Source organism: Talpa europaea, assembly GCF_964194135.1.
Source record: "Talpa europaea genome assembly, chromosome: 9".
NCBI classification, from domain to species: Eukaryota; Metazoa; Chordata; class Mammalia; order Eulipotyphla; family Talpidae; genus Talpa; species Talpa europaea.
In genome coordinates, this window is record NC_140076.1 from 2,130,694 (window position 1) to 2,157,357 (window position 26,664).

A 26,664-nucleotide genomic window follows, 5' to 3' on the forward strand; every position below is an offset into this window, starting at 1 on the left:
GCAGGGGGCACCGAGGAGCGGGGTCGTGGGGACATCCGACGCGCTGCCTACCTTCGAGCCAAGGTCGGCCCAGCCGACCACGGTGGACTGGACTCGGGCGGGCGGCGGCAAGACTGACGCTGGGGGACGGCGGGGCCACTTCCGGGTGGGGACGGCCCTCCAGAGTCCTGAGTCCAGGGTCCCTCTGGTCTGGGCAACCAGAAAACACCCCAAACCCTCAGGAACACAGCCAGGGGGTGCGCAGACCCCATGAGGCGGGGCTGTTTGTCCCCCTCTGCCTGTCCCTGTCCGCCTCTGTCTCTGCCTTGGGCCTTCACAGAAGAGGAGTCTCCTGGCGAACCTGGGGCCTCTCTTTCCTTAACCACCACCCCCCACCTCTGCTTCTCCCCCAGAACCTTCCCTCGGCGAGAAAGAGAGGAGGCCGTGACCAGTGAGCCAGCTCCATGTATCCAGAGTCGACCACAGGCTCCCCAGCGCGGCTCTCCCTGCGGCAGACGGGCTCCCCCGGCATGATCTACAGGTGACCCCCACCCCGACCCGCGGCGCCCCAGCCCTGAGGGGAGCACAGGGGAGGCCAGTGAGAGTTTTCTCCAGGGGGAGAGCAGCAAGTTTTAAACCAAAGCGGGAAAGAGAAACGTTTCCCGGGTGGGGCGGAGCCAGGAGCAGACTCGGGCCGCCCCCGACGCCGCCGCAGGGTCCCCGAGGCCCGGGAGTGGGTGGGCAGCCCTGCCCGGCCCCTCTGTGTGCGCACCTGGGTGCCCCTGTCCCCCAGCACCTGAGCAAGGCCAAAAGGCCTGCGGGGCCCACGTTCCCTCTTTCGGCCCCCCGGGGAGAGGAGGGCGCCCTCCACCCTCCTGTGGACGCCTCCTCCGGCCTGGCTCTGGGTCTTCCTGTTTGGAACCTCGCCGCTGTCGAAGCTCTGGGTGGACATGTGGGAGCTTCGGTGAGCTGCTGGCTCTGTGGGTGGGGCACCGGAAAGAGCACCCCCCCGGGGCACCCCCGGGTCCATCAGGCCTCGAGTGTCACTGTCAGGGCGGAGCCAGGGTGTCTGTGCACCTTCAGGGGACGGGGGCGTCCATCAAAACCCTGAAAGGCCCCCCGCAGTCACACACGGACCGCCCGGCGTGTGGGCTGACGGCCTTCTTGGTCCGAGGGTTCTCACACCTGCTCTGAAACGCATCGCATTAAAACCCAAACCCAGAGGTCTGCGTCTGACCCGCGCCCGCTCGGGTGGAAACATCCATACTGCAAGGACCCAGGGCCCCAGCACAGCCGCCCTCTGCCTCCCTGGGCCACTGGGTGGCGCTGGCACGCGCACTGGGTGCCAGCACCCCCTCCGCGAGGCCCACCGCAGAGGGGCGGGCCGGGCTCGGGGTGCAGCCGCGCCAGCCAGCACCTCCTGTGGTTAACGAGCATCCTGGGCTCTCTCTCCTTTTTCTCTTCCCTCCATTGCTGTCCGCAGTACCCGCTATGGGAGTCCCAAAAGGCAGCTGCAGTTTTACAGGTAACACCCTCGTTTCCCCAAACCCGCGAGCTGGAGGCACGGGGTGGCGGCGCCCACGGGGGCTTGTGGTTTCTCTCTCCACGCCCACGCCGGCAGGTCACATCCCCATGAAACCGTCGCGGGGCGCTGTCTGCTCTTAGGGTGCAAGGCCCCGAGGCCATGTCCCCCTCACTGGAGGGCTTTGTTGTCTGCAGGGCTCCTGGGTGCATTGAAAGCCAAACTCCCCCGGGCCGTGCGACCTTGACCGTCTGCGGGGACTCGGGGGGGCTCCTGAGTTTCCCTGTTGGCCACTCTACACACTGGCCCAAGGAACTGGCCAGGGTGCCACTTGCAGGACCTTGCGGGAGGCACCCTCCTCCGGGTGCCTCTCCCCAACCTGTAAAGCGGGGCTGCCCGTGAGCACACACGCTCCTTGGAAGTCTGAGGCCCTAGGAGGACACTTTCATGGACATTTCATCCCGGTGGGGGGTGAGCACTGCCGGGGCGAAGGCAGGAGGGCAGACGTGTGGGGACTCACATGGCCTGAACACAGGCCCGGGTGGGTGGTGTGTCTTGGCGCTCAGGCCTGGGAGGGCTCACGTCCAGAGTCAGCTCCCACGTCCACGCCCCCCGGGGACCAAGCCGGGGCCGGTACTGCTGATGCCCCGCACTGTGGCGGGGACCCGTCGCAATGGGCTTCCCCGGGGCCCTCCCCCAGCGCCTCGTCCTGACCGTGGCCATCGCAGGCTAGCCTGCTTGCTGTGCGGTGTCCTCCTGACGGAGCGCTCCCGAGAGGTGGCCACACCTTTGGTTCTACTGCACCTGTTGGTGGGTAGACTCTACCTGAAATAGTCAGACCTGAACCTGGGCTTGCAAATGCTTTTGTCAGGTGAAGGGTTACCATGGCGTGTGTGTGTGTGTGTGTGTGTGTGTGTGTACGCATGTGCATGCGCGTGCAGGGCATCCTGTGTCAAAAGGAGACCAAACATGCATTTAACCCACATCCTCAGGGCCCTCGGTCCTCGAGGGAAGGCTCGAGGCGGCAGACCTCAAACCCTGGGCACAGAGGGGCCCTCCTGGAGAGGGCGTCGTGTAAGGCACAGGTGGCACCGAGTGGAGGTGGGAGAGCGCCGTGTGCCCTAGCCAGGCCCCCGGGGCCAGCCCTCCAGGGGAGCATCCCGGCCCATGAGCCTTCCTGCAACAGGACAGGCCCCTCGGCGCCTGGACCCCCCGCCCAACACACCCCCACCCCGGCTGTGCCAAGGCTCCGGCTGCCTGCCCTTGGCGTCTCCATGCGGCTTCTCCACAGTCACTCAGGGTGTCTCATGAGCCTCTGACGAGGACCTGGCGGGGCAGCACCGAGCAAAACGCTGCCACAGGCAGGGACATTCATGGCTGCGTGTGTCCCGGGCCGAGGAGTCAGCTCGTGGGGGGCTGGGCGGGCTTGGGCCTGGCTGCAGGCGGTCCTGGGTTCCAGCCTCTGGCCTTTCAGCCAGGGCTCTCCCAGACACGTCCTCTCCTGGCAGAAGTGCCAGAGGCGAGGCAGAGACAGGGAGGTCTCCGGAGGCCCCCATTAGAACGGGCTCCCTCTCGCTTCACACGCTTTGGGCTAAGCCAGTCTCGTGACCGAGCCCGATGTCAAAGAGCAGGAGAACGCGCCGCCCACCTGTGGCGATGCAGGGAGGGGAGGGGTCGGTGGGCAGCAGGCTGCAGCCGCCCAGAGCCCAGCAACCTCTCGCCGATGGTCCCCGATGGTCTCCAGCAGGTGTGCGGGGCTGGAGAAGGCGGGGGGCCGCTGGGTGTGGTCACAGCCGAGCGTGGGGAAAGTCTTCCGGGGAAGGCAGTAGGCGGCGCTGAGCTGCACCTGAGGCTGGCAGGACCAGGAGGACCTGAAGGGCAGTTACCAGGCTGGGCTGTCACCAGGCTGGGCTGTCAGGGACAGGAAGAATGGCCAGAGGCCGGACTGTAGGGGTAGGTGGGGGTCAGAGCGGCGGGGGCGGGGCTTGAATGCCAGGTGCAAGCTCTCGGGCTGCATCCGTGGGCACTAGGGAGCCACCGATGGTGTTTGAGCAGAAAGAGGCCGGAGCCACCCAGTAGGAGCGCAGCGCGGAGCAGGGAGTAAGGATGCCGAGACCAGGCGGACGGGCTGAGCCGCCGGAAGAGGGAGCGCAGGCAGCTGCCGGGGAGCCACACCCACAGGCCACAGAAGGGCCCGCTCAGAGCTGCAGGCTGGTGACGGTCACTCAGCAGTGAGGCCGGGGCCCCCTGCAGCCAGGAGGTGCCCCAGGACATGGGGGCCAGGCACTGCCATGGGCTAGGGCTTTTGAGCCCAGGCACCCCCCTGCCATCCTCAGGGCCTCTCCAGATGGTCACCGCCAGGTCCACATCCTCCCCATTTCACTACTCTCTACCCTCAGCCTGGGGCCAAGACCCCCAGCCCCTTGGCAGCCGCCCTCTTTGCTGGCCTGTCTGGAGGTGAGCAACCAGCCTCCACCCAAAATCTTGCAGGCACCGGCTCACCTTAGTAGCTGGTGATGCCACCCTGAGGTACTCTGGGCGTCCTGAAACTACCCAGGGTGCCCCCCACCCCATCAGGATGTCAGGAATGGGGGTGCAGCCCAGAGTCAGCCCAGAGCTCGGCCTCAAACCCCAAGCCCCAGGTCAGGACGCGTGCTGGGGGAAGGGAAGGGTCTCCGCAGCCCTGCCTGGGAGAGTGGCAGCATGGGGTTCCTATAGAAGACTTGGGGGCCCCTCCTCCTGTGCACAGGTCCTGGGGGGCTTGGAGGTGCTGACCTGGGCACTTCCAGGTGGGAGGGAGGAGCCATCCATCTGGGAGGAAGGGAGGTCACACGTGTCCCCGACCCTGCTCCCCCACCACAGACCCTGAGGCGGCAGAGGCTGAGTCCCACCCTCTAGTGCAGAAAGCTCTGCCCCTCCCCCCGGCCCAGGGCCCACGCCGCAGGGGGGTGGGCGACAGAGGCGGGGGCTGTGCTCTGGGGTCCCAGGACCCCAGCCCCAGGACGGACACCAGGCCGGGCCTTCCAGCTGCAGCAGGATCTGCACTCCCCAGGCTTTTAGGGGAAGACGCGCTCGTGAATAATTCAGCCTCTTTTGCTGAGATGAAAACGCCCTAATAGGACTAATGGACTCGCTGCCTCAAAACTCGACCCTTGTGGGACTCTGCTCTCTCACCAATTGCTTCTGACGTTCGCATGACACTCCCTAATGAAGCCGCGCCAGGGCCTTGGGGCGGCTGGCGAGCCGCTCGCCAGGCTGTGTCTTGTGTAGCGGCAGACGCGGGAAGGCAGGTGAGTGGGCACTGCGGCTCCAGCGGGCCAGGGGCAGCTGCCCTCTTCGGGGGGTGCTGCTTGGGGGCCAGCATCCTGGGAACTAGTAGCGGGGACGGTATCGGGCTTGCGTCTGGCTAATCTGCAGTTAGACCCTCGGTGTCTTTCCAAAGCAGAAAACTGCCCCCCAAAGCCGCCCTCGGGCAGAGGCTGCGAGTCTGTCTTCCCGTCCGGGGGCCGGGAGGCCCAGCGCAGACCTCGGGCTCGCCAGGACGAGTCCGCGTTTTCGACTCCCGCAGCCCCAGGACAGCGGGAGGGTGGTGGCTGTGGGACCCGGCCGGGCTGCTGGGGGGCCTGGCTTGCTGACCGTTCCTGGGCGGCCCCGCTGTTTGGCCCTGACAATGCCCCGGCCGTAGAGGCGAGCCCGAACCCCGAATGCTGCCGCTTCCCTGGCCCCCCGCTTGCAGGGGCTTTGGCTGCATCCTCTGGTGCCCCCCGAAGGTGCCGCTGCTCCAGGGAGGTGCGGGAGCCTCCCCAACCGCCCGCCGCCCTGGCTGCTTGCCGACAGCCCGCAACTCAGAACCTCCTGGTGGGAAGCGCGTGGGGGAGCTCTCCGTTCCCCCCGACTTAATGAGGTTAATGTCTTCCTTTGGTTTTCCATGTCACAGTGTTCACTGACGTGAATTCCCCCGAGCCCCGTCCACAAGAATAGACTGGCAAAGGCAGCCCATGCGGAAAAGACCCGGAAGGCCCCGCGCTGCCAGCCTCGGCACTCACGAGGGGGCACCTAGACATGGGGGCGGGCTATGAGGAGGGATGAGCGTGGCCCCGAGAGTCTGGCTCTGGAAAGCCGGGGTGCTTGGGATCCCAGTTTGGGGGTGGCTTTTGAGAGCTCAAAGCAGGAGCCCCAACCAGGGGTTTTTCGTCCCCTCTGGCAGGGTCTTCCTGGGGCATTACCCACAGGCCTGCGCCCTGCTCGGTCACCGTCCAAGGATGCCGGAATGACTGTCCCTCTGTGCCCAGGTCCCTGCTCCGCAGAGGAGGGCTCGTCCCTGGACTCCCTCTCGATGCGTGCAGCCCCCTACCGCAGGCCCCTCGGGGTGCCAGGTCCTCCCCTTGTGCACGCGCTCCCCTTCACTTAGTTCTGCCCCACGCCTGCCCTGGCACCAGGGGATGCACCCACCACAGGCCCCCTCCCTGCTCCCTCCACGCTGCGGCAGCCTGCCCCTGGGGCTCTGTGAGGGGAGATCACAGGCAGGGAGGCCGCAGCCCTGGGAGGGGCAGGGCCGTCTCATCCTAGTGGCAGTGGCTCCCTGTGCCCTGGAGCCCAGGCTCACGTGTGCCCGCCCTGTTTGGTCTGTCCCCAGGCAGCTTGTGCTGACTGTGTCCTGACCCTGAGGCACGCTGGAGCTGGGACACCCCACAGGGCAGCCTGGGCCACGCCTCGGCTCCACCCGCGTCACCATGAGACACGCTGGAGTGGCCAGGTGCCCACCTGCGTTCCCCCTGGGTGCCAAGCCACCCTGTCACCCCAGCCTGGGGCCATGGCCAGATCGCCAGAGCCACGCCAGACTGGGGGTTCCTTGTGGGTCGTGTCTTGAAAGCTAATGGCCATTGATCTCTGCTGGCTGGGCTCTGCTTTTCGGGAAGAGTCCTTGCAGCCTGCCAGGCCCTCCAGGGAAGGGAGGCGTGACCTGTGTTTGCCTGTGAGGGGCTGGCTGAGGGCCGCCGCAGCTGGGGAGGGAGCTGGCGCTGCCTGTGGACTTTCAAGGCCCCATTTCTGAAGATGAACCCCCCAGCCCAGGACCCCTTCAGCCAGGAGTGCTGCTTCTGGAAGCTGTGGGTGTTCATGCCAGGGGCATGCTTAATGCTTTATCACCCACCAGAGACTTTAATCCACACCCTTGGGGGATGCCCCACGTCCTGCCCAGCAGGCCCCACCCTGGGGATCTGAGTCACAGGGAATACAGTGAATGTGGGTCCTGGCCCAGGGCACCCCCCAGCCCCAGGACAAGGTGCTCTGCAGAGAGCCTCAGGTCACTCGGGAGCCAGGCTGCCCCTGCAGGAATGCCCAGGTCCTACTGTGGAGCCCTTCCTGGGCCTGACCTTCAGGGGACAAACGCAACAGGCAGGATGATGAGGAAAGGCTCTGGCACGTTAATGGTGGGGGGCGGAGAGCACTGCAGCAGGAGGAGGGTGCCAGTGTCAGGGTGCAGAGCTCACCCTGAAGAGGCCAGTCCCAGGGGCTCCAAAGCCGCCTCCCCCCTTGGGGACCCGCTACAGCCTCTGAAGCCGCCTCTGCTGGGGCCAGTGGTCCCAGCCCTTCCCAGGGCTGATGGGACTTGTGCTCAGGGGCTGCGGCGCCTTCTGCTTCCTGCACCTCCCAGGCTGGGCTCCAGGACCCCGCCCTGCAGCTGAGCCAGCCAAAGAGCCAGGGCCTCCTCTGCTGCCCACACCGAGTCCTCATTGCCCCTGCAGGACCCATGGGGTGTAGGGATCAGAGATGAGGTGCCCTTCAAGTGTCTGTCCCTTAGCACGGGCATGACACAGCTGCGTTGACGGGCACCGCCCTCCCCTTGCCTATTTGCACACCCGCAGGCCACATGCACACCGGCTCCAGGCTGCAGCTGCCCGAGCTGGGGCAGGACGGTCATTCGACAGTCTCCCACTGACGGCCGCTCATGCTGTTTTAGGTTCTTAACACTTAAGCTTTGAGTGTCCCTGTCCCTGCTGAACCTGTATCCCTGCCGCCCCTGACCCCGCCCCTCCTGACCCGCCTCGTCCTCGCTCATTTCAAAATCCCACGGATTGTGGCGTGACTCTGATGGAGCGTGGGCCCAAGCCCCGCTGGTGCTGTGGGGCTTCTGCAGCCGAGCACACGACTTGGCCAGACTCGAGAGAGAGGAGCGTCCCCACACCTCTGCCCACACCTCTGCTGCTTCCGGGCACCGCCTCCACCTGGCCTTGCCCGAGCCGCAGAGTGCGCGCCGTCGGGTCCCGCCCCGAGCCCGGCTCTCTGCATGCTCCCCCGTTGGCCTTTGGAGCTCTGCTGAGCTCTGCCGCTTGGATGCAGCTTGGCCTGTGCTTGACACGCAAGCGGGTGGACAGAGGAGGGGGCTGGGCCAGTGTGTCCCGCCAGCGCAGCTTGGAGGACAGAGAATCTCAGGCCAAGAGCTGTTTACATTCAGGCCCGTCCGGGCGCCAAGACCCCTGGACGGTGCCTCCGCAACCCCCGCTGCCCCAGGCCGGGGCCAGCCAGGGCGCCCAGGCAGCGCACACCTCTAACCCGTCGTCCCTGGCGTTTCCCGTCCGGACAGTGGAGGCCCCCCAGGCCGGTGGCACCATGTTGTCCATGACATACAGCGAGAGCCTGCGGAGCGTGAGCAGCAGGTGCCACTCCGACTGGGGCCCGCAGCCCGCCCGCCAGACCGACACGCTGGAGCTGCAGCGGCTGCGGGAGGTGCGGGCGGCCGCCCAGGCCAGGAACATGGAGAGCTTCCTCCGCATGCACGGCCTCTCCCTGGACGGCTGCACCGCCCAGCGCACGGGCATGAAGTACCGGTAAGGGCTGCGCCGGGGCGGGGCGCGCGGACACGGCCAGAGCTGAGGGTGCCACGGAGGGACGCAGCCCAGCAGCCCTGGAGCTCGACCTGAAGGCCTCCCGGGTGAATATTTTTTGCTTAAACAGTCCAGTCTTCTAGAAAAATCCAAAGGAAGCAAACCAAAGTGGGCCTTGTCCCAAGCGCCGTAAGCCGGGTGTCCGCTCCAGGGGGAAATGTGCTTTCTTGGAGAGACTGCCGGCGGGAGGGGAGGTAGTTTTGTTCGTCATTTTGCAACCTCACTGGGACAAATTTGTTGTCCGGGACTCGCTCAACAGGAATTAGTGAAGGGACCTCATCAGAACCCGGCGGGGTCGGGGGCCTGGCGCGTGGCCCCCGTCTCTGTCCTCCAGCGTGCTGTCCTCGCGGGAGGGGGTTCTCAAGAGGTGGCCTCTGCGTTGGCTGCTGCAGTTTTGTCTGTGTCGGTAGCAAAGGTTGTGGATTCAGGGTGCCCGGTGCCCTCAGGCAACAGGCCTGTGGGGCTGAATTTCCTTGGGACCTCAGAACCTCTACATAGTTGGCTCGTCCTTGAAGCCGCCACTCGGGACAGCGCTCTGGCCGGCCCACCTCCCCCTTGGGAAACCTCAGTGGCCCAAGAGCCCCCAAACTGGCATTTTTGTTCATAAATTTCGCATCTGTGGTTTTACTCCCATACCTCCCCGGGACCAGGCTCTGCAGAGCCAGGGAGACACAGGGGGCCTCCCCACCCCGTCTGTGTGCGCTGCCCGGTCTAGCGAATAAAAACAGGGGATGAAAAGTCAAATTTGAATTTCAAATAAGCAATGAATTTTTTTTTTGGCCTAAGTATATCCCACCCAACAATTGGGGCACACTTATACTAAAAAGGTACTCAAGGCTGGGCCTCCCCCGTGGCGCAGCGGTTGAGCGCTGGGTTGCGAGGCTGCCCGCAGCCTCTGCAGCGCCAGTTCGATCCCCGGCCACCGGCGAGGGTCGCACACAAAAAAAAAAAATTAAAAAAAAAAAAGGTACTCAAGGCTTATCTTAAGTTCAGGTATACCTGGGTATCAGTATTTCATCATTTGATACATTTTGTATCAAAGTATTTTATAGACACTTATATACATTTGTGTATGTGGGTTTTATATACATTTGGTATAGACACACGGGTGTGTATTACTCTGGCAACCCTAAATCTTGGGCTTCCGTCTAACACAGGGGCTCTCTGGCTGCTCTCTGGGGCGCCCAGCGGGGACCAGCCTGTTGCTTGAGCCTTCTGCGGAGGGCCGGGTGCTGGTCCCCGCCTGGTGGAGCGGCTGGGCCGCTGTCCTCTACCGAAACCGCGATTCTGCTCCCGGGCGCTAGATGGCAGGCTTCTGAAGGCTTGCGTCCTCAGTCCAGCTGCGAGGGAAGGACAAAGGGTCAGCCAGCTTGGCCCTAGTTCTGATGGCAACTCCTCAGGAGGGAGATGCATTTCTTTCTCTTTTTTGGTGAGTCAGTGATACTTGCCTTAAGTGTGCAAATGGCTGTTGAGGGTCTACCCAGCTCCAGACAAGGGGCCAGGTGTGGCATGTGTCCAAGGGAGGTCGATCCTGGTCAGGGAAGCCAAGGACAGCTGAGACCCTCTCTGAAGGGGGACGTTTGATGTAGGAAAGAACCTTCCAGGCCAGGGAGGAGCGGCATATTCGAGGAGCAGAGAGAAAGCCAGGGGCTGCCAGAGTGAGGGAGCCGGAGGAAGGGGAAGCAGGGGTGGTGGGCAGAGGCGGAGCTCATGCCCCCCGGAGCACCCCAGCTCCCTTGGTTGCAGATATGATTTGTGATAGAAGGTGCTCTGGGGTGAATCATGTCCCCCAAAATCTCACGTCCACCCAGGACCTGGGAATGTGGCTATATTATAAGGAAGTAGGGTGGCTGCCAACGTAAGACGAGGTCCTTTAGGCGGCGTGCTCGTCTAAGGAGCCCAAGTGAACACGCACGGGACCGGCCGTGTGGAAGTCGAGGCAGAGACGAGGGAGGTAGCCACACACCAAAGGACTCCTGCAGCCCCGGGAGCTGGAAGAGGTGGGAAGGACCCTCCCCGGAGCTCTAGAGAGACCCAGAGAGCGCTGTCCCTGCAGACACCTCGATGGCAGACGTCTGACCTCCAGATTTATGAAAGAATCCATTTCTGTTGCTTTAAGCCCTCGCCCCAGTTTGTGGTATGTTATTATGGGGACCCCAGGAAAATAACAGGGCAGGGCAGACTGGAGATTTGCCAAACACCCCAGGAAAATCTGCACCACTTCTGAAACAAGCAGAACTAACCTTGGCGCCAAAAATATGCTGGGAGAACTTGCCTCCCGAGGAGTGGCGTTGACCAGGAAGCCTCGGGGGCCCTTAGCACTTGATGGACCAAGCGTTGTCCAGCCCCGTGCCCTCTCTTCACCTGCTGGATCTCATCTTGCTGCATCCAGGCGGCTGCAGTTATCTGGAACCAGGGGCCTGGTGGCTAATGCCCCAGTTATTAAAGATCCCAGATAAACGCTATTCCACGAGCAGGCTCCCCACCAGCAGCTGGGCCAGGGCTCCGTTCAACTGGGTCGAAATATTAATATAAAAAAGATGAGGCTCTAGATAAGGGCTGCTCCATACAGCAAGGAGACGGCTGTGCCGCAGGCCTGGCCTTTTATCAGCTGAACCGAGCCTGCAGCTGAGGGGAAAAGCCTTTTTGATAACTTCACCCATTTTTTAAAAATTGTTGTCAACTCTCGCTGTTTGAGAAAATGCATGGCGTCTCCCATGGGCAACTCCTGCTTAAGCGCCCCCTACAGTGGCCCATTTCTAAATGAGTCATGTTGCCAGGTGCTGAGAGTTAGGACCCCAGCGTATCTCTTGGGGGGCACATTTCACCCCACAACTGGTCCCAAGGAGTGACGGCGCTCCTTGAGACGACAGGGGCCTGGGTGAGTGTGTGGGAGGTGGCCCAGCCGCCGCCGGCTGCCAGTGTGACTCGGGCAGTCGCTGGCCTCCCTGCCTGGCTTCCCCCGCTGGGAGTCTGAGGCCACGTCACGTGCTCAGAGAACGGTCCTGAGAACCAGAGCGGGGGCTTCGCTGGAAGCTCCAGGGGGGGCTCGTCTTGGAGTCTCCTGGGCGGGCAGCTGCACTTGGACATGGGCCGCAGGTGGTGCGGACGACAGTGCGGAGGGGAGGCAGGCGGAGGGGAGGTGACCCAGCCGGTCACCCCGGAGGAGCTGCGCAGGCCGACCGCAGCCAGCACCGGCTGTCCTGGGTCTCAGAGAGTTCTGAGCTCAGGTTTCTTCCTCCCCTTCCCATTCACGTGACGGGGATGGGGCTCTGCTGCAGAATCGGGGTGTCCTGCGGGAGGGCGGGCTTGACTCAGGCAGGTGTCTGGGAGGAGCTTCTTGCTGTGGGCACAGCCGCAGCAGTTTGGGGCCCTGGGGCAGTTTGGGGCTGCTCTCCAGGGTGCTGGGGAGGCCAGGGCTGTGGGGTCTGGGGGAGCAGCTGTGGGCAGAGCTTCTTTCCTTTTCTGTGACCAGCAGCTCGGGGTGGGCGCCAGGCTGACATGGGGAGGTGTGTCATTTGAAGAGCGTTCTGGGCTGTGGCAGCTGCTGGCCGTGGGGAGTCCCCCCAGAGTCTCAAAAAAGAGCCACTGTCTGAACTGTGAACCCTGGTCCTCCGGTAAGTGGACATTTGTCCCGCATCGGGAGCCAGGAACACAATCCCATCTCCCTGCCCAGTCATTCCTGAAAGGCTGTAGGGGGTGACCCCGTGCCCATGGTCCCCAGCCCCCTGTAATTGCTGGGGAGGGTGGTCGTGGCACAGAGAAGAGAGGCTTAGGGTGCTTCCTGTACGCTAGCTGATGATGGGGGGCTCAGAGATCAAAGGGAAGAAACAAACAGGGAAGGCGCCTGCACCCCCAGGCAGAGGCCCAGGGGCCCCAGCTGGGACAGAGGGGCGGGCGAGAGCTTTCCTGAGATGACGAGCCCGTCCACCCAGCCGCCCGCTCAGCAGGTGCATTTCGGCGGTTTCTGCACATTCCCGCGCTGCACAAACATCGCTGCAGCTTTAAAGCATTTTCCTGCTGTGGACATTTCCTAGAAATTGAGGGACGCTCCGGCTCTTGTCCTGTGTCCCTGCTGGACCACGTGGTGCTTGGGCTTCTCCCGCGGTCGACAACTTCGTGTGGTCTGGATGGGCGTCTGGCGTCGCTGTGCTCCCTGGGCAGGCTTAGGGGTCGTTTCCACCTCTGGCTCCTGGGTCTACTGCTGCCGTGGGCACTTGTGTCCGGCTCTTGTGTGGCCAGTGTCAGTTCTCTGGGCATGTCCTTTGTGGGACCGTGGGACATGAGGTCAGCTGGGCCGTGGACAGAGGATGCCTGGCTCGGGGGCCTCTCCTCGGCGCAGCGTAAAGCAGGCCATCTGGCCGAGAGCAGCCCCGAGATGCCAGTGCCGTGGGGTCCAGCTGTCTGCCAGGACACGGAGGAATGTGCAGGGAAGAAGGACATCGGGACTCTCCGGGTCCTGGGGCCGGGGGCCTAGCACCACTACCAGTGCTGGGCAAAAACGCAGCTGCCTGGACCCCACCCCAGAGCTGTCGACCCACCAGGTGGGCCAGGAAGCTGCATTTGTGCCCAGCTCCCCTGGCATCCCTGCCAGGTACCGCGCACCTTGCTCTAGACCCCACGAGCCATGGGGAGAGCCCGGGGCAGAGGCTGGAGCCCACTGGCTGAGTGCCAGGGTGCAGCTGGCAGAGGGGCTCAGCTGGTGCAGGGTCACCCTGCAGGCTGCTACACCCACCCACAGGGGCAGCTGGAGGCTCGCCTACCCATCTTTCATCCATCCACTCCAGAGCGGCACCTGCGTGCCGGGGCTGGCACTGTGCGGGGGCTGCAGCTCTGGGCTCTGGGCTCTGGGTGCCAGGCTCCAGGTTCTGGGCTCCAGCCCTGGCTGCCTCCTGGGACTGCCCGTGTCACTGCCTTAAGCACAGGCCAGCACTTCTCCTCCACACTCGGGGGACTGGGCATCTCCTGCGTCCAGCCCGGGCAGAAGCCCTACTTTCCTGGGCAAGAGCCATGAGCAGGAGTCGCCCAGAGCCACCTCACTCTGAAGGCTGTCTGCAAGCTCGGCCGCCCGCCCACCTGGCCACACCCCTGCCAGGCAGCTGTCCGTCTGGAGCAGCCAGAGCTGGCAGAGCCGCTCCTGGACGGGCCGGTGGGCAGCCTGCAGCTCCTGACTCATTAATAATAGATGGCTGCCCGTCCCCCCCACCACCACCACCGCTCGCCCCGCACCTAATTGACTTAGTGGCATCTCAACAGCCCGGTGTGCACGCCAGGGGTCGCTCGGGGCAGCCTGGAGAGCGGTCGCAACGGCCCCACACGCCCCACGTGGGCCTCCCCCCCTCCTGTCAGAGCAGAGGCTGGAGCCGTCACGCACCGGTGAGAGTAACGCGCGGCCCGGCCCCGCCAGACCTGCCGCTCAGGCCGGCAGCAGAGCCAGGCCAGGGCGGGCAGAGAGGCACTGCAGCCGGGCTGGTGAGCGGGGATGAAACTGCCACCCATGTCTCTGAGTCCTCTCTGGGGTCTTTCCTAGTACGTTTTTGGGGACCTGACTCCCTCCCCTGGAGGCTGGGAGCCCCAGCTGCTCCCTCGCCCTCTTGGGAGGAGCTCATCACCGGTAGCAGGGCTCAGGGGCACAGATGAGTGACCGGCCAGCATGCAGGTGTCCTTCGTGTGCTCCGAGCACAGCCTCAAGGGCCGGGGCCCCGAGGAGCGGCTGGGCCAGCCAGCCACTGACAGCCCCCACCTGGGCAGCAGCAGCCGCTTCCGCGCGGTGGCCATGGTGGCGCGGGGCCTGGGGCAGCTGTCGGCGCAGAGCCCCCCGAGCACTGGCAACGCCCGCGGGAAGCCGCCCGGGATGACGTGCAGGTACGAGGTGTCCCCTCCCGCTGCCCCCTGGGGAGAGCTGGCGCATGCATGAGCCTCTGGGCAGTCGGTTGGGTGTGCCGGCGGCTGAGGGGGGCTCGCTAGCCCTTGGTGGGCGGGGTGAGAAACGACACCTGGCAGGGTCAGCCCCGAGTCTGTCCTGGCGGCGAGGAGGGCAGGGCTGTGGCCACTGGGCTTCCTTCCTGTTTGTTTCCGCACCGGTGAGGGGCGGTTAGGGACAGCCGAGCCCCAGTCAGACTCCGTGGGATGCTCTCCTGGGAGCCCTGGGACACCAGCCACCCCCACCCCGGGGTGGGCCGTGGGCTTGACCAGAGGCCGCCAACAGGAACTTTGGGTGGGTGGTCGGGACGCTGAGAGAGGGTGCGCTGGAACCAGCCTTCCTCACTGGCCGGAGCAGAGTCCAGGCCCTGGCGCCTCTCCAGGCAGGACAGGGGCTCAGGAGCAGCCAGCGGCTCCTGGCACTTCCCGTGGTGGCTCAGCCCTGACTGGGGGGTCCCCTGCTCCGGCCGGTCCACACAGAGGCTGCAAAGCACGCAGGCAGGAGGCGGGCCTCTGCCCCTCCCAGGGCCTTGCTCAGATGCTGGTCAGCGCCCAGGGCAGTGCCGGCCCCGCAGCCCTGGGGCTTACTACAGATGGCGTCCCTGGGAGCGGGGCTCTGCCCCAGCTGGGATGCCTGTGCCTGGAAAGCTAACCAGGCCACTGACTCCCAGGTCCCAGGAAGTGTCCCCAAAATAGGAGCGAGCACGACTCAGTGACCACAGCTGTCCCACAGGCCACCAGCCTCAGAACAGGCCAAGTGAACCCAGCTGCTGGGGGCACATCCGGGTCTCTAAGGGAGGGTGAGGCCAGCTCAGGCGGGACTGAGCGCTCCCAACTCCCCAGAGCCAGCGCCTGAGTTGGACTTCCCTGGGCAGGCCCCAGCCCCAAGGCCACGCCCCCGATGAGTCGCGCTCCCCACCCGTACCCCTTCCTTCCCTGCGCCCGTGGGGGTGACAACGGTTAATGAGCCTTTGGGGTAAAAAGCACTTGTTCCCACTTCTAAGCTTAGCAGGGACACCTCAGAACAGAATGCTCCACTCCGGAAGCTCTGGGGGTTGTATCTTAGTAAGTGGGGCTGGAAAGCCAGGAGTGAACAGAACACACGGGACACGTGTAGGGTGAACACCCGCCGCCCCACTCAGGACCCGCCTCAGGCGCATCAGGAGTCAGCGCAGCCGCGAATGCACAGCCTGCGGGTGGGAAGGAGGCGCCCTGGCTCCCTCCCAGCTCCACTGAGCTCGGCTCTCGGCTCTCAGAGAGCCTGGGTGCTTATGAGCTCTGAGTGTGCGCGTGTGTGAGTGTGTGTGTCTGTGTGTACAGGCGTGTACCTTGTGTGCGGTGCTGCATCATGTCCTGTGCGTGTGTGCACGTGCATGTGAGTGGCACACTCGGGAGGCGGTGGGGAGACGCAGGGCAGTAAAGAGAGGGGCTCTCTGGCTTTGCAGTCTGAGCCCAGCGCGTCCTCTCTGTGGGACTCCCCCACCGTCTGTCCCCCTCAAGCAGGGCTGTGAGCCCCCCGGCAGGGGCCAGGAGGGATGTGGGTTCATGCCCTGTAGGACGGCTCAGAGCAGCTGCAGAGGAAGTCGGAACACAGGCCTCGGGTGCCCTTGCCGGGCAGGGCGAGCCTACCTTATGGGGTGCCTGCCTTGTGGGGTTCCTCCATTATGACTATGTCAGGGCCGCATCAGGGTACAGAGAGGGGTGTAGGGGGTCTAATCCCTGCCTACACCCCCGCCCCCCAGTGTGCTGCAGACCCAGTGGAGGCTCCAGCTCCCTCTCCCCTGTTAAGAGAACTAAAGCATCAAGTGGCCACATTTTTGCCGGAAGACCCAAGGGGTGCTGGGGGGGGTGGGTTGCGGGTTAGTGCAAGCCAAGCCCCATGGTCCCCAGGGTCTGACCCCAAGTCCCAACCTTCTCACCCCCAAGTCACAGCAACAAGCACCCTTGGGACCTGCTACTGCCGCCAGCCTGTCCGAAGAGAAAGGCTGGAAGCCCAGGCTCAGCCATGGGGAGCTGCCGGGGGCGGGGGGACGGCGGGGCGGGGGCACGGCGGGGCAGGGGTGCCGGAGAGCAAGGAGCCACCCAGAAGCCCTCCCGGCTCCTTCATCACCAAACTAGCTCCTCAAATCCAAGTGTTTCCCATGACCTGATCATATTTTTGCCCTCCACCCAGATCCCTGAATCAAAGACCCTAAACTATTTTTTTTTTTGTGGGACCCTCGCCAGTGGCCGGGGATCGAACTGGCGCTGCAGAGGCTACGGGCAGCCTCGCAGCCCCGCACTCAACCGCTGCGCCACCAGGGGAGGCCCCCTAAACTATTTTTAAGGGAATCTGTAATCCCCACAGTCGGGGGTGCAGAGTGTGGGGTGCAGGGCATTCAGCGGCACGGGTGAGCTTCCCTCTAGCAACGGTCAGGCCCGTGAGTCCTCACTGACCGTTTTCCAGACCACAGGGGACGAGACGATTAACCGAGACTAACATCATTCTAGGAGAGATTCAGCCAACTGCTGTACCCGGCTCTCATCTTGGTTAGGGGAGAAAAATCTGAAGGAAGCATCTGTGTAGAGTCACAGCCCTCAGCAGCCCCGTCCAGGGAGGCCCCTGGCTGGGAACCCCCACCGGGCGCCCGTACTTACGAAGCTTCGCCTGCAACGGCCGCCCCTTCTGCTCCGTCTCCCCAGGCCGGCCGCGGGGGCAGCACGAACCCCGTCCTTTGAGCCGGGCGGTGGTGGCGTCACTCAGCGTCGGGTTGTTGTCCAGTTATGCCTGTGGGCAGCGGGTGGAGGCAGCTGAAGGGCCCACGCCCGGGGGAGGGAGCTCGGAGCTGGCTCTGGGCGCAGGCGGCGCGTCCCCCTCGGGCCTGGCCTGCTCCGCGCCCGCGCCAGCCCGCTAGAGCCTGGTCTCCCCGCGCTCGCTGCCTCCCGGCCTGTGCTCCGAGGTGGTCGGAGAGAAGTCTCCGGAGGACGGGCCTAAAGCCTGGCCCTCACCACTGGCCGGCCAGGAAATTGCTTCCCAGGTCACAGGGGGCGGGGGGCTTGCCCAGTGTGGACACAGGCAGGGGCTGTGACCCTCCATCCTGCCCCCCCGCAGGCGGGCACGCCGGGCCCACCAGGCAGGGTCCGGCCAGGGCTGAGCTCAGCTCCGACCCACTCCCCGTCCCCCAAGAGAAGCCAGCTGCCAGCCCCCTGCAGGAAGAAGGGGTCCCCAGCCAGACAGGTTTAAATGGGAAGTCTGAGAAGACAGTGGGGTGACCGAGAACCTCAAGTTCAGGGACACCTTCCTGTGTTTTCGAACTGCTTGCAAGATTGTTATATTCATCCCCTAGACCCCCTCCTGCGCCAGCGAGCTCCTGGGAACGGGGGTCCCCCAGGGTCTGGAAACCAGGCAGGGACCCCAGTGGAGAGGGGGCTGCAAAGGCCCCACAGCCCTCCCAGGGTGCCGGGTCAGGGGAGGGAAGATGAGGACACAGCAGCCATTCAAGTTAGAAGTGGGGTGTCCCAGGGAACTGCTAGGGTCCGCTGGCAAAGGAGGTCGGGGTTCACCCCTTGCACCTCTGACTTCCCGCCACCGGGGCTGGCCCCAGGGACCAGATGTGGCCCCAGAGCCCGCCGGGGTCAGGGCCCTGCTGCGGGACCCCTGCCCACCACTGGTCAGCTTCGCCATCTGTGCAGCTTCTCCCATGCCTGGAAAGGGGGCGTCGTGGAGGGGAGTGTGCTCCCAGGGCTGCGGCCTGAGGGGAGCCCCAGCAGCCCCCGCTCCGGGCAGTGCTCTCTGCTCTCGGGAAGGTGGGAGTCGTGGTGTCGGGATGGAGTGTGCTGAGCTCAGCTTGGGGGTGGGAGGGCCGGTGACAGGGGCTTGAGGTCCTCCCGGCCTGCGCCATCCCCCCAGCCTCCACCATCTGTCCAGGAGACGGGCAGCCTGGTCTTCAGCGGGGCCCTGTCCCATCACATCCTCCCGGAGACAGCAGTGACGCCGCGGCCCAGCCCATGCCCTGAGACGGGCCCCGGGCAGCTGTGGCCGTGGCCTCTGTGGTCACCTGTGCGCCACCGGGCCCTGACCGGGGCGGTCGGGTATCAGGACCACCCCCTCCCGAGGCGAGGCCAGGCCTCCCTCAAGGGCCAGAGGGAACCCCACCACAGAGCTCTTGCCTCCTGTCCCTGCCCAGCGGGACAGATCAAGGGCCACGTGGCCCAGGCAACTCGGGACTCCACTTCACTTCCCAGAGGAGGAAGTCGAGACACAGCCCACGAAGGAGGCCAAAGAAATGGCCAGAGTAGCTTCTTGGGGAGGAAGCCGTGGCCACCACGGCAGAGGGAACCTGGTGTCAGCCCCTGAAACAAGGTGGAGCCGGCCGTCACCCCCTCCAGGTGGCCCTCCAGGCTCTGCCAGGTCACAGCAAAGGGCATGCCCTGGTGGGGGGGGCGCTGGCGTTAGGAACGGTGGGGGGCAGGGGCCGCCCCACAGGCAGGTCCTGTCCTGGCCTCAGAGGACTCACTCAGCATTTCTTTTCCAGGAACCTGGGCAAGTCGGGCCTGCGGGTCTCCTGCCTGGGGCTCGGTGAGTGTGGGCACCCCAAGGAAGAGAACTGTACTCAGAGGAGGGTGGGGGCAGGTGGGGGGGAGCTTAGGGGAGGGAGGGGAGGAGATACAGCCTTAGTGCGGGAGGCAAGGCCAGAGCGGGGGCCCTTTGCCCACACAGCCCCTGCCGGGCACCAGAAAACCCAGCAAGACAGCAGAGAAGCCCTGCGGCCCACGAACGGGAGGACGCCTGTGCCCTTGCGTGGCCACGTCCCCCGTGCAGGGCGGCGACTTCTGCTCTTTATCCCTGTGTGTGCCAGACAAGAGCACCGGCCCCCCCGCCCTACCACGGCCCCCCACAGCCTGCTCACGCACACGCACCACCAGCAGGGGCAGCACAGGGCAGCCTGGCCCTGCAGTTTCTCAGGAGTGTCCCTTGCTCTTGCCATTCTCGTGTCCCTCTACCAGCTGGCGCCCCCAAAAAACCCTCCCCAGCCTGCCGACAGCCACCTGCCCCCCTTGGGGGTGGCTCCGGGAGGGACACATGTCCATGCTTGCCAAGGACACGCCCACTGCAGAGCAGAACGGTGTGAGCTGTGGCTGCCCCGCCCCCGCCCTGCAGCCTGAGGTCCCAGGACCAGGGATGACTCTGGGCCCTGGGGAGGTCCTGACTCCAGCCTCTGTCTCCCTGCAGGAACATGGGTGACCTTCGGAGGCCAGATCACGGATGAGGTAAGACATGGTGGGGGCCGAACCCCCGCAGGGCCTGCCCTCGCCCGGGCATGCAGTGGCACCGCCCCACGCACGGGGAGCCTGTGCTCACAGCAGCGGCCTCCCTGCAAGTCCTTTAAGCCCCGGAAACCCAGGCGCCCCGTCTGCATAGCCCCTGCGCAGGCAGCCCTGAGTTCAGGAAGGACATGTCTTCCAAATGATAAAGCCGGGCACAGGCCTAAGCTGCACCCCCAGAGTAGCCCGTGTGCATTTGAAGCTCCATAAATACGTGCCAAGGTCACCTACAAGGCAGACTCCACACACTTGCCTGCGAGCGGGAGACGCGGCAGACGGACATTTTACCACGCTCCTCACCGCAGCTCACCATCGTGCAGCGCGTGAGCCGCCCGCTGGGCCCAGCTGGGAGGCAGCGCCCGTGCCGGGGTCTGTCTGGGGATGCAGGATCCCCGACTGGTGTGCCCTTGGGGTGCTGAGTGGCTCTCTTGGAAATGAGAGCCCTGGCATTTGCTCAGAGCGCTCTGGACGTCTGCAGGAGAAGCCGTCTGCACGTCTGCCCCACTCGCTGCCGGAAAGGTTGCGTTTAAAAATTAATAAGCCGGTTCATTGGAGACCTGGTTAGCTGTGATTGCTCAGTTAGTTTTCAAAGGAAAAGCTCTGCTTCCATCAAGATCTCAAAGCACGGCCTTTGTGCTTTTGTTCCTTTTTCTCTTCGTGACGGTGGCGAGTGGCAATGCTCTGGGCCCCTGCTTCGAGGTTCTGGCCTGGGTTTCTCGGGGTGAAGTAGGAAGTTCGAAGGCACAGGGAATAGTTTTACCTTCAGCCCGCAGAGTGGCTGAGCGTAGCCGCTGGAGCCCGGCGCCCGGAGCCCAGAAGGGTTTGGCTCCAGATTAGCTCGGTCTGACCTGCCCGTGCCCCCGTCAGAGGTCGCTGAGGTAGCAGCTACTGTGTGGTGTCCACGTGGGGAACATGTGAAAAGTGGCCACTGGGGACTCTCCAATTAGGTGACTCGTTACCGGCGGATCCACTGCACCCAGGGAGTACTAATGGGTGACCTGGTGGCCCCGAGGCTGCGGCCCCCCGTGCTGCGGTAGCGACATAGTGATGTGGGTGAAGAGACGGGAAGTCATTTCCAGGTGGCACAAAGCTGGGGCCACAGTGGACACCACAGTGACAGACCCAGGATTCCAGAGGTCCTGGCAGGCGAAAATGATTTGCAGAGGAGCCAACAGAACGTTTGCATTAGAGCCTAGTTAGTGTCCCCCAAATCAGTGCGCCGAGTGCCAGGGGACCACGTGGCCAGGGGTTGGATGCGAACGCCTGGGTCTTACCTCAAGCTGCTGCCTGCTCGGCCTGAGCCAGCGGGTTTGGGGATACAAGCCAGCCCCGTCTGGGCTGCGGAGAAACACGTGGGCTGCTGCCCCTGGGAGGCCTCGGGCCACCGGGCACTCCAGGTGGGAGGCCCCGGAGCACTGTTCCCCTCAAGTCCACCTCCGAGGGAGTGCTGGGCAGGGCGGGGGACACAGAGCAGGGTCCTGCTGGCATCACTTCCTGTGTGGCGACCCGTTCCCAGGTGCCAGGAGGGGCAGAGGTATGAGCCAGGGCACGGCCAGTGGCAAAGGGCGTCTCCCTGAGGTGGCTCCCCAGCTGGCAGCCAAGGGCAGCCCCCAGGCCCGGCCCCCACCTGGTGTTTTTTCTTTCTTGTTTTCATTTCCGTACGTGAAACACAGGAGTTGCCTGGCAGCTGCTCCAGGTGTGCTTGGGATGTGCCTCATGGGCGCTTGGGCCCATGACTCTCCCCAGAGCATGTTCAGTGGCCAAGGGCCATCCATGCGGTGGTGCCACGTCAGCGCTGTCTCCAAATCGTTTCCTCAGTCCAACAAAAACGCGCGACCCCACTGGGCAGGGACTCCCTGGGGGGCCTCTTGTCTGCCATGTCTCTGTGAGTTCTGAAGCCTGTTTTCATCCAGAAAGTGTCACCGTGGACGGTCAGGGGCATCTCCAAGTGACAAGGGCAGAGACTCCAGCAGCCTAGAGGACTTACTCCCTGGCCCTTCACAGCAAAGTCTGGCCTCTCTCTGCCCTACGGGGCGGCAGCGGCTCTGGCCCCAGGACGGGATGCCTTGGGGGCTGCAGAGGAAGCATCTCACCCTGAGGGCAGTGGTCAGATGCCAGGACTGCGGGGTCAGGTTTCCGGCCCCTTCTCGCCAGACGCCCTTCCCGTGACCGCACGCGGCGGCTGGGGCAGAGTGCCCTCCAGCCCGGCCCCCAGCTCCTGCGCCGTGCCCGCAGGGCCAGCACAGCGGCCCAGGGCACCACGCTCAGCGGCGCTGTCCTCGCTCAGCTGGGGAAACAGGCGCCATCCAAGAACGCGTGGCCCAGAGACCCAGCCGGGCCCAGGTCACATGTGGAGGCGTCTGTTTTTTAAATGAGCGAAGGAGCGCTCTCCACTGATGAGGACTGATTTCCAGGATGTGAAGGTGAAAAAGCAAAATGTAAAAATGCAGCGAGCTTCATGCTGGGAAGACGGTACGAGAACACACAGGAGTCCAAAGTATGAGAAAACAGCCCTTGCTCGGAGTGACCTCCACGCAGAAGCCCCCCTCAGGAGGCAGTCTGCACCCCCGAAGCAGTCAGCTCTCCTGCGCAGAGCTGGGACACATCTAGAAAAGTGAGGCTGAGCTCATCGGTGAGGCCTGTACCTGGAGCAGTGAAAGCAGAGAAAAAAGCCCCGAGGTGGAGGAAGCCAGGGGAGAAGAGGCCGCCGGGATCCACCTGCAGCGTCGTCGTTACGCCTGAGCTACAGGGAGCGTCAGCCCTGCAGTGAGCCCAGAAACCTCTTCACAACCTGGGCTTCAAGAATCCATGTTAGCAGCTAACTAACGGGAGTGACCCCTGGCTGGCTCAGCGCCACAGTTCCCTGGGTTTCCTCGCCAACACTTGAAAACCAAGAGATTCCCCCAAATATCCTGAATGGACAGCTTCTTTTGAAAAATCAGGGACCTCTGAGAACATTGCCCAGCAGGGAACTCCCTGCCCGCGGCGCATGGCAGCCAACACCGTGGCACCAGCAGAGAGAGCTTTACTGTACGGTCACCGACTCAGAGACAGGCAGAAAAAAATCAGCTTTGCCCCCCTGGGGCTCCATAGGAGTGGGAGGAGGAAGGAGGGAAAGTTTAGGAAAGAGGCATTTTGGGGACCTTGTCAGTCACCAGCCGGCCCCTTGCTCCCAGGAGGAACTCCACGCTCCTGCCCAGCACCAGCATCGGACCCCCCAGCCTCTGGACCTTGGTTCCGACTCCCTTACTCCCTCCCGCTCTCACGGCGCAGGCCAGGCCCTGCAGGGGCCGCAGAGGGAGAGGGGACAAGGCACAGGGCCAGAGCCCAGCTCAGGAGTCTCCGCATGAACAAGCCTGGGGAAGGTAGATCAGCTTGTCTCGGGGCCTGGTTGCCTATTCCCTTCCCTCCGCAGCAGGGGGCTTAGGCCTCCCGCTCAGGGCTCCCTGCTCGCCACAGCCTCCCTCTTCCTAACTGGCTTCTGGGCTTAAGACCTTCCATGGAGTCACGCCTGGCTGGCATTCGGTCCTGCAGTTCTTGAGGGCCATTCAGTACTATTCACCCCGTCCAGGGACAGAGGCCTGATGCTCTGAGATGAACGTCAAGAAGTGGGGGAGTTTGCGTTCATGAACCCAGAGGGATAGCCACACTGTCCTGAGAGCCAGCAGAGTGCAGGAGGCCCCCTCACGACTCCATCTTGGAGCGGGGTTTAATTGCAGGGCACCCCTGGCTCCTTAACCCTTGCCCCCGCTGCCAGCCAGTCACTGCTCCCAGAGCTCACGCTCACCCTTGCAGCAGCCTAAGAGCAAATCGGGGAGGCGTGAGGGCATGGACGCCATTCATCATCCCTCCCCGCAGGCAGCCGCGGCCCCGGGCTGGGAGCACTTAGCACTGGAGACGCTGGCCGGAGCCAGCTGACTAGCTGAGGATGCCAGTTTCTCCATCTGCAAACAATAACGGTACTGGGCCTGGCATGCGCGGTCTCACAGGACGCGCTAGCCACAGCTTTCCAAGCTCTTCCTCCTGCCAACACCAACAGCAGACCTGTTGGGCTGTGCAGAAAACAACAGTTTGTTCTCTCACAGTCTGGAGGTCAAAAATCAAAATCAAGGTATCAGCAGGGCCGTGCTCGCCCTGAAGGCTCCGGGGAGAACCTGTGCACGCCCCCTCGGCTTCTGCCCATGGCTGGTGAGCCCTGGCGTCGTTGCAACAACACCCCAGCCTCTGTCTCCATCCTCACCGGCCCCCGGGTCTGTCTCCTCTTCTGAGGACACCCCTCTGATTGGATTAGAGCCCACCCGGCGCGGGAGGACCTCATCGTAGCTAATTCAATCTGCAAAGACCCCACTTCCAAATAAGGCCACAACCTGAGGTTCTAAGCGGACGAGAATTGGGGACAACCTTCAGCCGAGCGTAGGAGCCAAACCCTGCGGATGGGGCCCCTGCTCCAAGAAATTCCCAGCATCCGCGGTTCCTTCCTCCCTTGGTCCTCTTTGCTCTCTGCACGGCCGTGACTGAGGCTGCCTCCGTGCCTGCCCCCAGCAGGAGAGGACTGAGGTGCCTGAGGAAGGGCCCGGCGCCCCCCAGGCCCCGGGCTGTGTTCTGGACCTTCCAGGCACCCCGCGATGTGGGGGGAGGGGGAGCAGGACATGCTGCTGGAGCAGCTCTGCTTTTCTTGTTTCAGATGGCAGAGCAGCTAATGACCTTGGCCTACGACAACGGCATCAACCTCTTCGATACGGCGGAAGTCTACGCGGCCGGCAAGTACGTGTCTTCTCAGGGATGCACGGGGCGGGCCTCGACACCCCCCCAAGGGGCTCCTGGGGAAGGCCCGGAGCTCTCAGTGGTCCTGTCGCTCTTGTTCCCACGAGGGCCCCCCCATCTGCCTTCTCTTCCAGGCTCTAAATGACGTGTGTGTGTGTGCGCGCGCGTGTGGCCAGAAACACGGAACTCCTGGACACTGGCCACTGGCTAAGCCCCCTGCGTGTCCAGGCCCCGAGCTGGGCGAAAGCGCTCACCGGGGTCTCCCAGCGCGCCTGTGGGCTGTCTGCCCGGCACCAGGCATCTCCACATCCTAAGGGCGTAGTTGGGGCGCAGGGAATACAGGGCCCTGGAGCGGGGGCGGGGGCTGGCATCTGAGCACGGTGGGAAGCGCTGCCCATGTTGGCAGTGAACTTCCCTGCTCAATTATGTAAATGCTCTCTCCAGCCAAGGCTGCTGGCTTCAATTTAAAAAGCGGCTGTAATCAAATCATCCTCTCTCCTGCCTCGGGTTTCCAGAACTCAGCTTTTGTTCGTGAAGTTATTTGTTGGCTCTCTCGCATCCTCCCTCTGCGCGCCCCCACAGCCGACACGGGCCAGAGCTCTGCGAACCCAGGGACCCACTGGTCCTCTGGACATGTCCTGACCTGGGTCTGAGGGATAGCCCTGGGGGCCTCCACTGGGACCGCCAAATCTCCAACCCCCATAGCAGCCCTCTGCCCCCCCATGCCACAGCCCCCGGCAAACCCCTCCAAGCTGGCAGCAGCTTCTCATCAAAGTGAAATCTCAGACAGATGAGCTGAGCTGAGGGTCAGGGGTGGAGAGACCCCAGGCAGGTGCCGAGCCCAGCAGCACCCGCAGCTCCAGTGGCCCCCCCTGCGGTCACACCCCACTGCCCGGCAGCAGCTCTCTAGATCACAGCTGCCCCCCATCCACGACGCCCAGGACCCGCATGGCCAGCAGGGCTGGCACACTGGGCCCTGGGCAGCCTCGGGGCCTCTTGAAAGCCCCTTGCCAGAAGCTAAGAGACTCGGGGAGCAGCTCCTATTGGGTAGCTGTTGCCCCCCCCGCCCTCATCCTGCCCCCCTTCTCCCACCAGCCAGTGTGGCCCCTCCCCAGTCCAGCCCAGAGCTGAAGCTGCCAACTCGCCCCATCAGGGCGCTGGTGCCGACGGCCCCGCCCTGGGAAGCAGGCACGTGTGCCGCGGGGCCGCTCCCGTGGGTGATGCCCCGTGCCGTCCCCTCAGCCGCAGCGCCGAGCTCGGTGTGTGCCAAGTGGCGGGGCTTCTCGTGCTGACCCTCACTGGGGCGTTTCCTGAGAGCTGCGGGATTTCTGTGCCCCCCCACACACACACAGGGCCAGTCTGGCCAAATTCACAGCGCCCCAGAATTCACACCCTGGTGTATTCGCGGTCTACACTGCTGTGAGCCAGCGCACAGCTTGCTTTCTCTCTTCCCTCCTGGTCCTCTGCCCACAGGGACAGGCCGGGGAATAAAGGGGAGCGGCCAGGCCGAGGGAAGTTGCTCTGCGCGTGACCCTAGGGGGAGCCTGAGAGGGAGCCAGCAGCTGGCCGGGGAGAGCCTCCCCCCCCCCCCCATGGCTCTGGCGCTCCCGAGCTGGCGTGGCGCGCTGGGCATGGGCCTTTCTCAATCTGTTTTTGCTCAGAAACATTTTGCTACACGCAGAAAGTTCTTAAAAGTTAACCCCGCGCCGCAGGGCCCACCAAGGCCAGCAGCGCCCGCCCGCCCGCCCACAACCCAGCCGGCCCGAGTCTCTCGGAAGGGCTGGGGCGACGCCCAGCAGAGCAGGCGGGGCCGGCGCAGCGTGTGTCTCTCGGCTGCTGCTCAGAAGCAAGAAACGAGACAGACACACGCACCAGCGCAGGCCCACGGACACGCGTGCGCGTCAGGACACGTGTGAACACATGACACCGTTGCACACGTGGACACGTGTAAACGAGTGGACACATGTGGGCACCCCCACGTGGGCAGCCTCACGCTCCCGTTCTGCTGGAAACTCAGTCCCTGCACCGAGGGCACGTTGTTTCTGAGAACGGCGGCTGCGCTGATGAATAATTTACCTTTTGAAAAAACCCTGCTTGTCTGGAGACGGCCGTGGCGCCCGGCCGAGCGCTGTCCCTGGTGGACATCCCGGGAAGGGTGGTGCTGGCCCTGCCGAGCGGGACTCGGGCGCCTTCCTTCCCCGAGTGGGAGCCCCGCGCTGCCCCTGCCCGGACAGGCTCCCCGGGCCGCCCCGCGGGGACACAGACAGCACCCCGGCTCCCAGCCCA

General features: G+C 64.1%; 1 protein-coding gene across 7 annotated transcripts in view; it reads left to right on the forward strand.

Annotated features, from left to right (window-relative positions):
- Positions 1-443: 443 nt before the first annotated feature.
- KCNAB2 (potassium voltage-gated channel subfamily A regulatory beta subunit 2) overlaps positions 444-26,664 on the forward strand; it is a gene marked incomplete at its 5' end in the record, with an annotated part of 38,503 nt that continues 12,282 nt past the window's right edge. For 2 of the 7 annotated variants that reach the window (XM_084244242.1, XM_084244243.1), the window contains 5 exons: positions 444-520; positions 1,463-1,504; positions 18,825-18,868; positions 19,523-19,560; positions 24,299-24,378. In XM_084244242.1, coding sequence (XP_084100368.1) covers positions 444-520; positions 1,463-1,504; positions 18,825-18,868; positions 19,523-19,560; positions 24,299-24,378 — 281 coding nt within the window. Of the gene's footprint in view, positions 521-1,462; positions 1,505-8,113; positions 8,332-14,041; positions 14,254-18,824; positions 18,869-19,522; positions 19,561-24,298; positions 24,379-26,664 lie in introns of those variants that run through there. The other 5 variants (XM_084244238.1, XM_084244240.1, XM_084244239.1 and 2 more) reach the window with 3 other exon arrangements.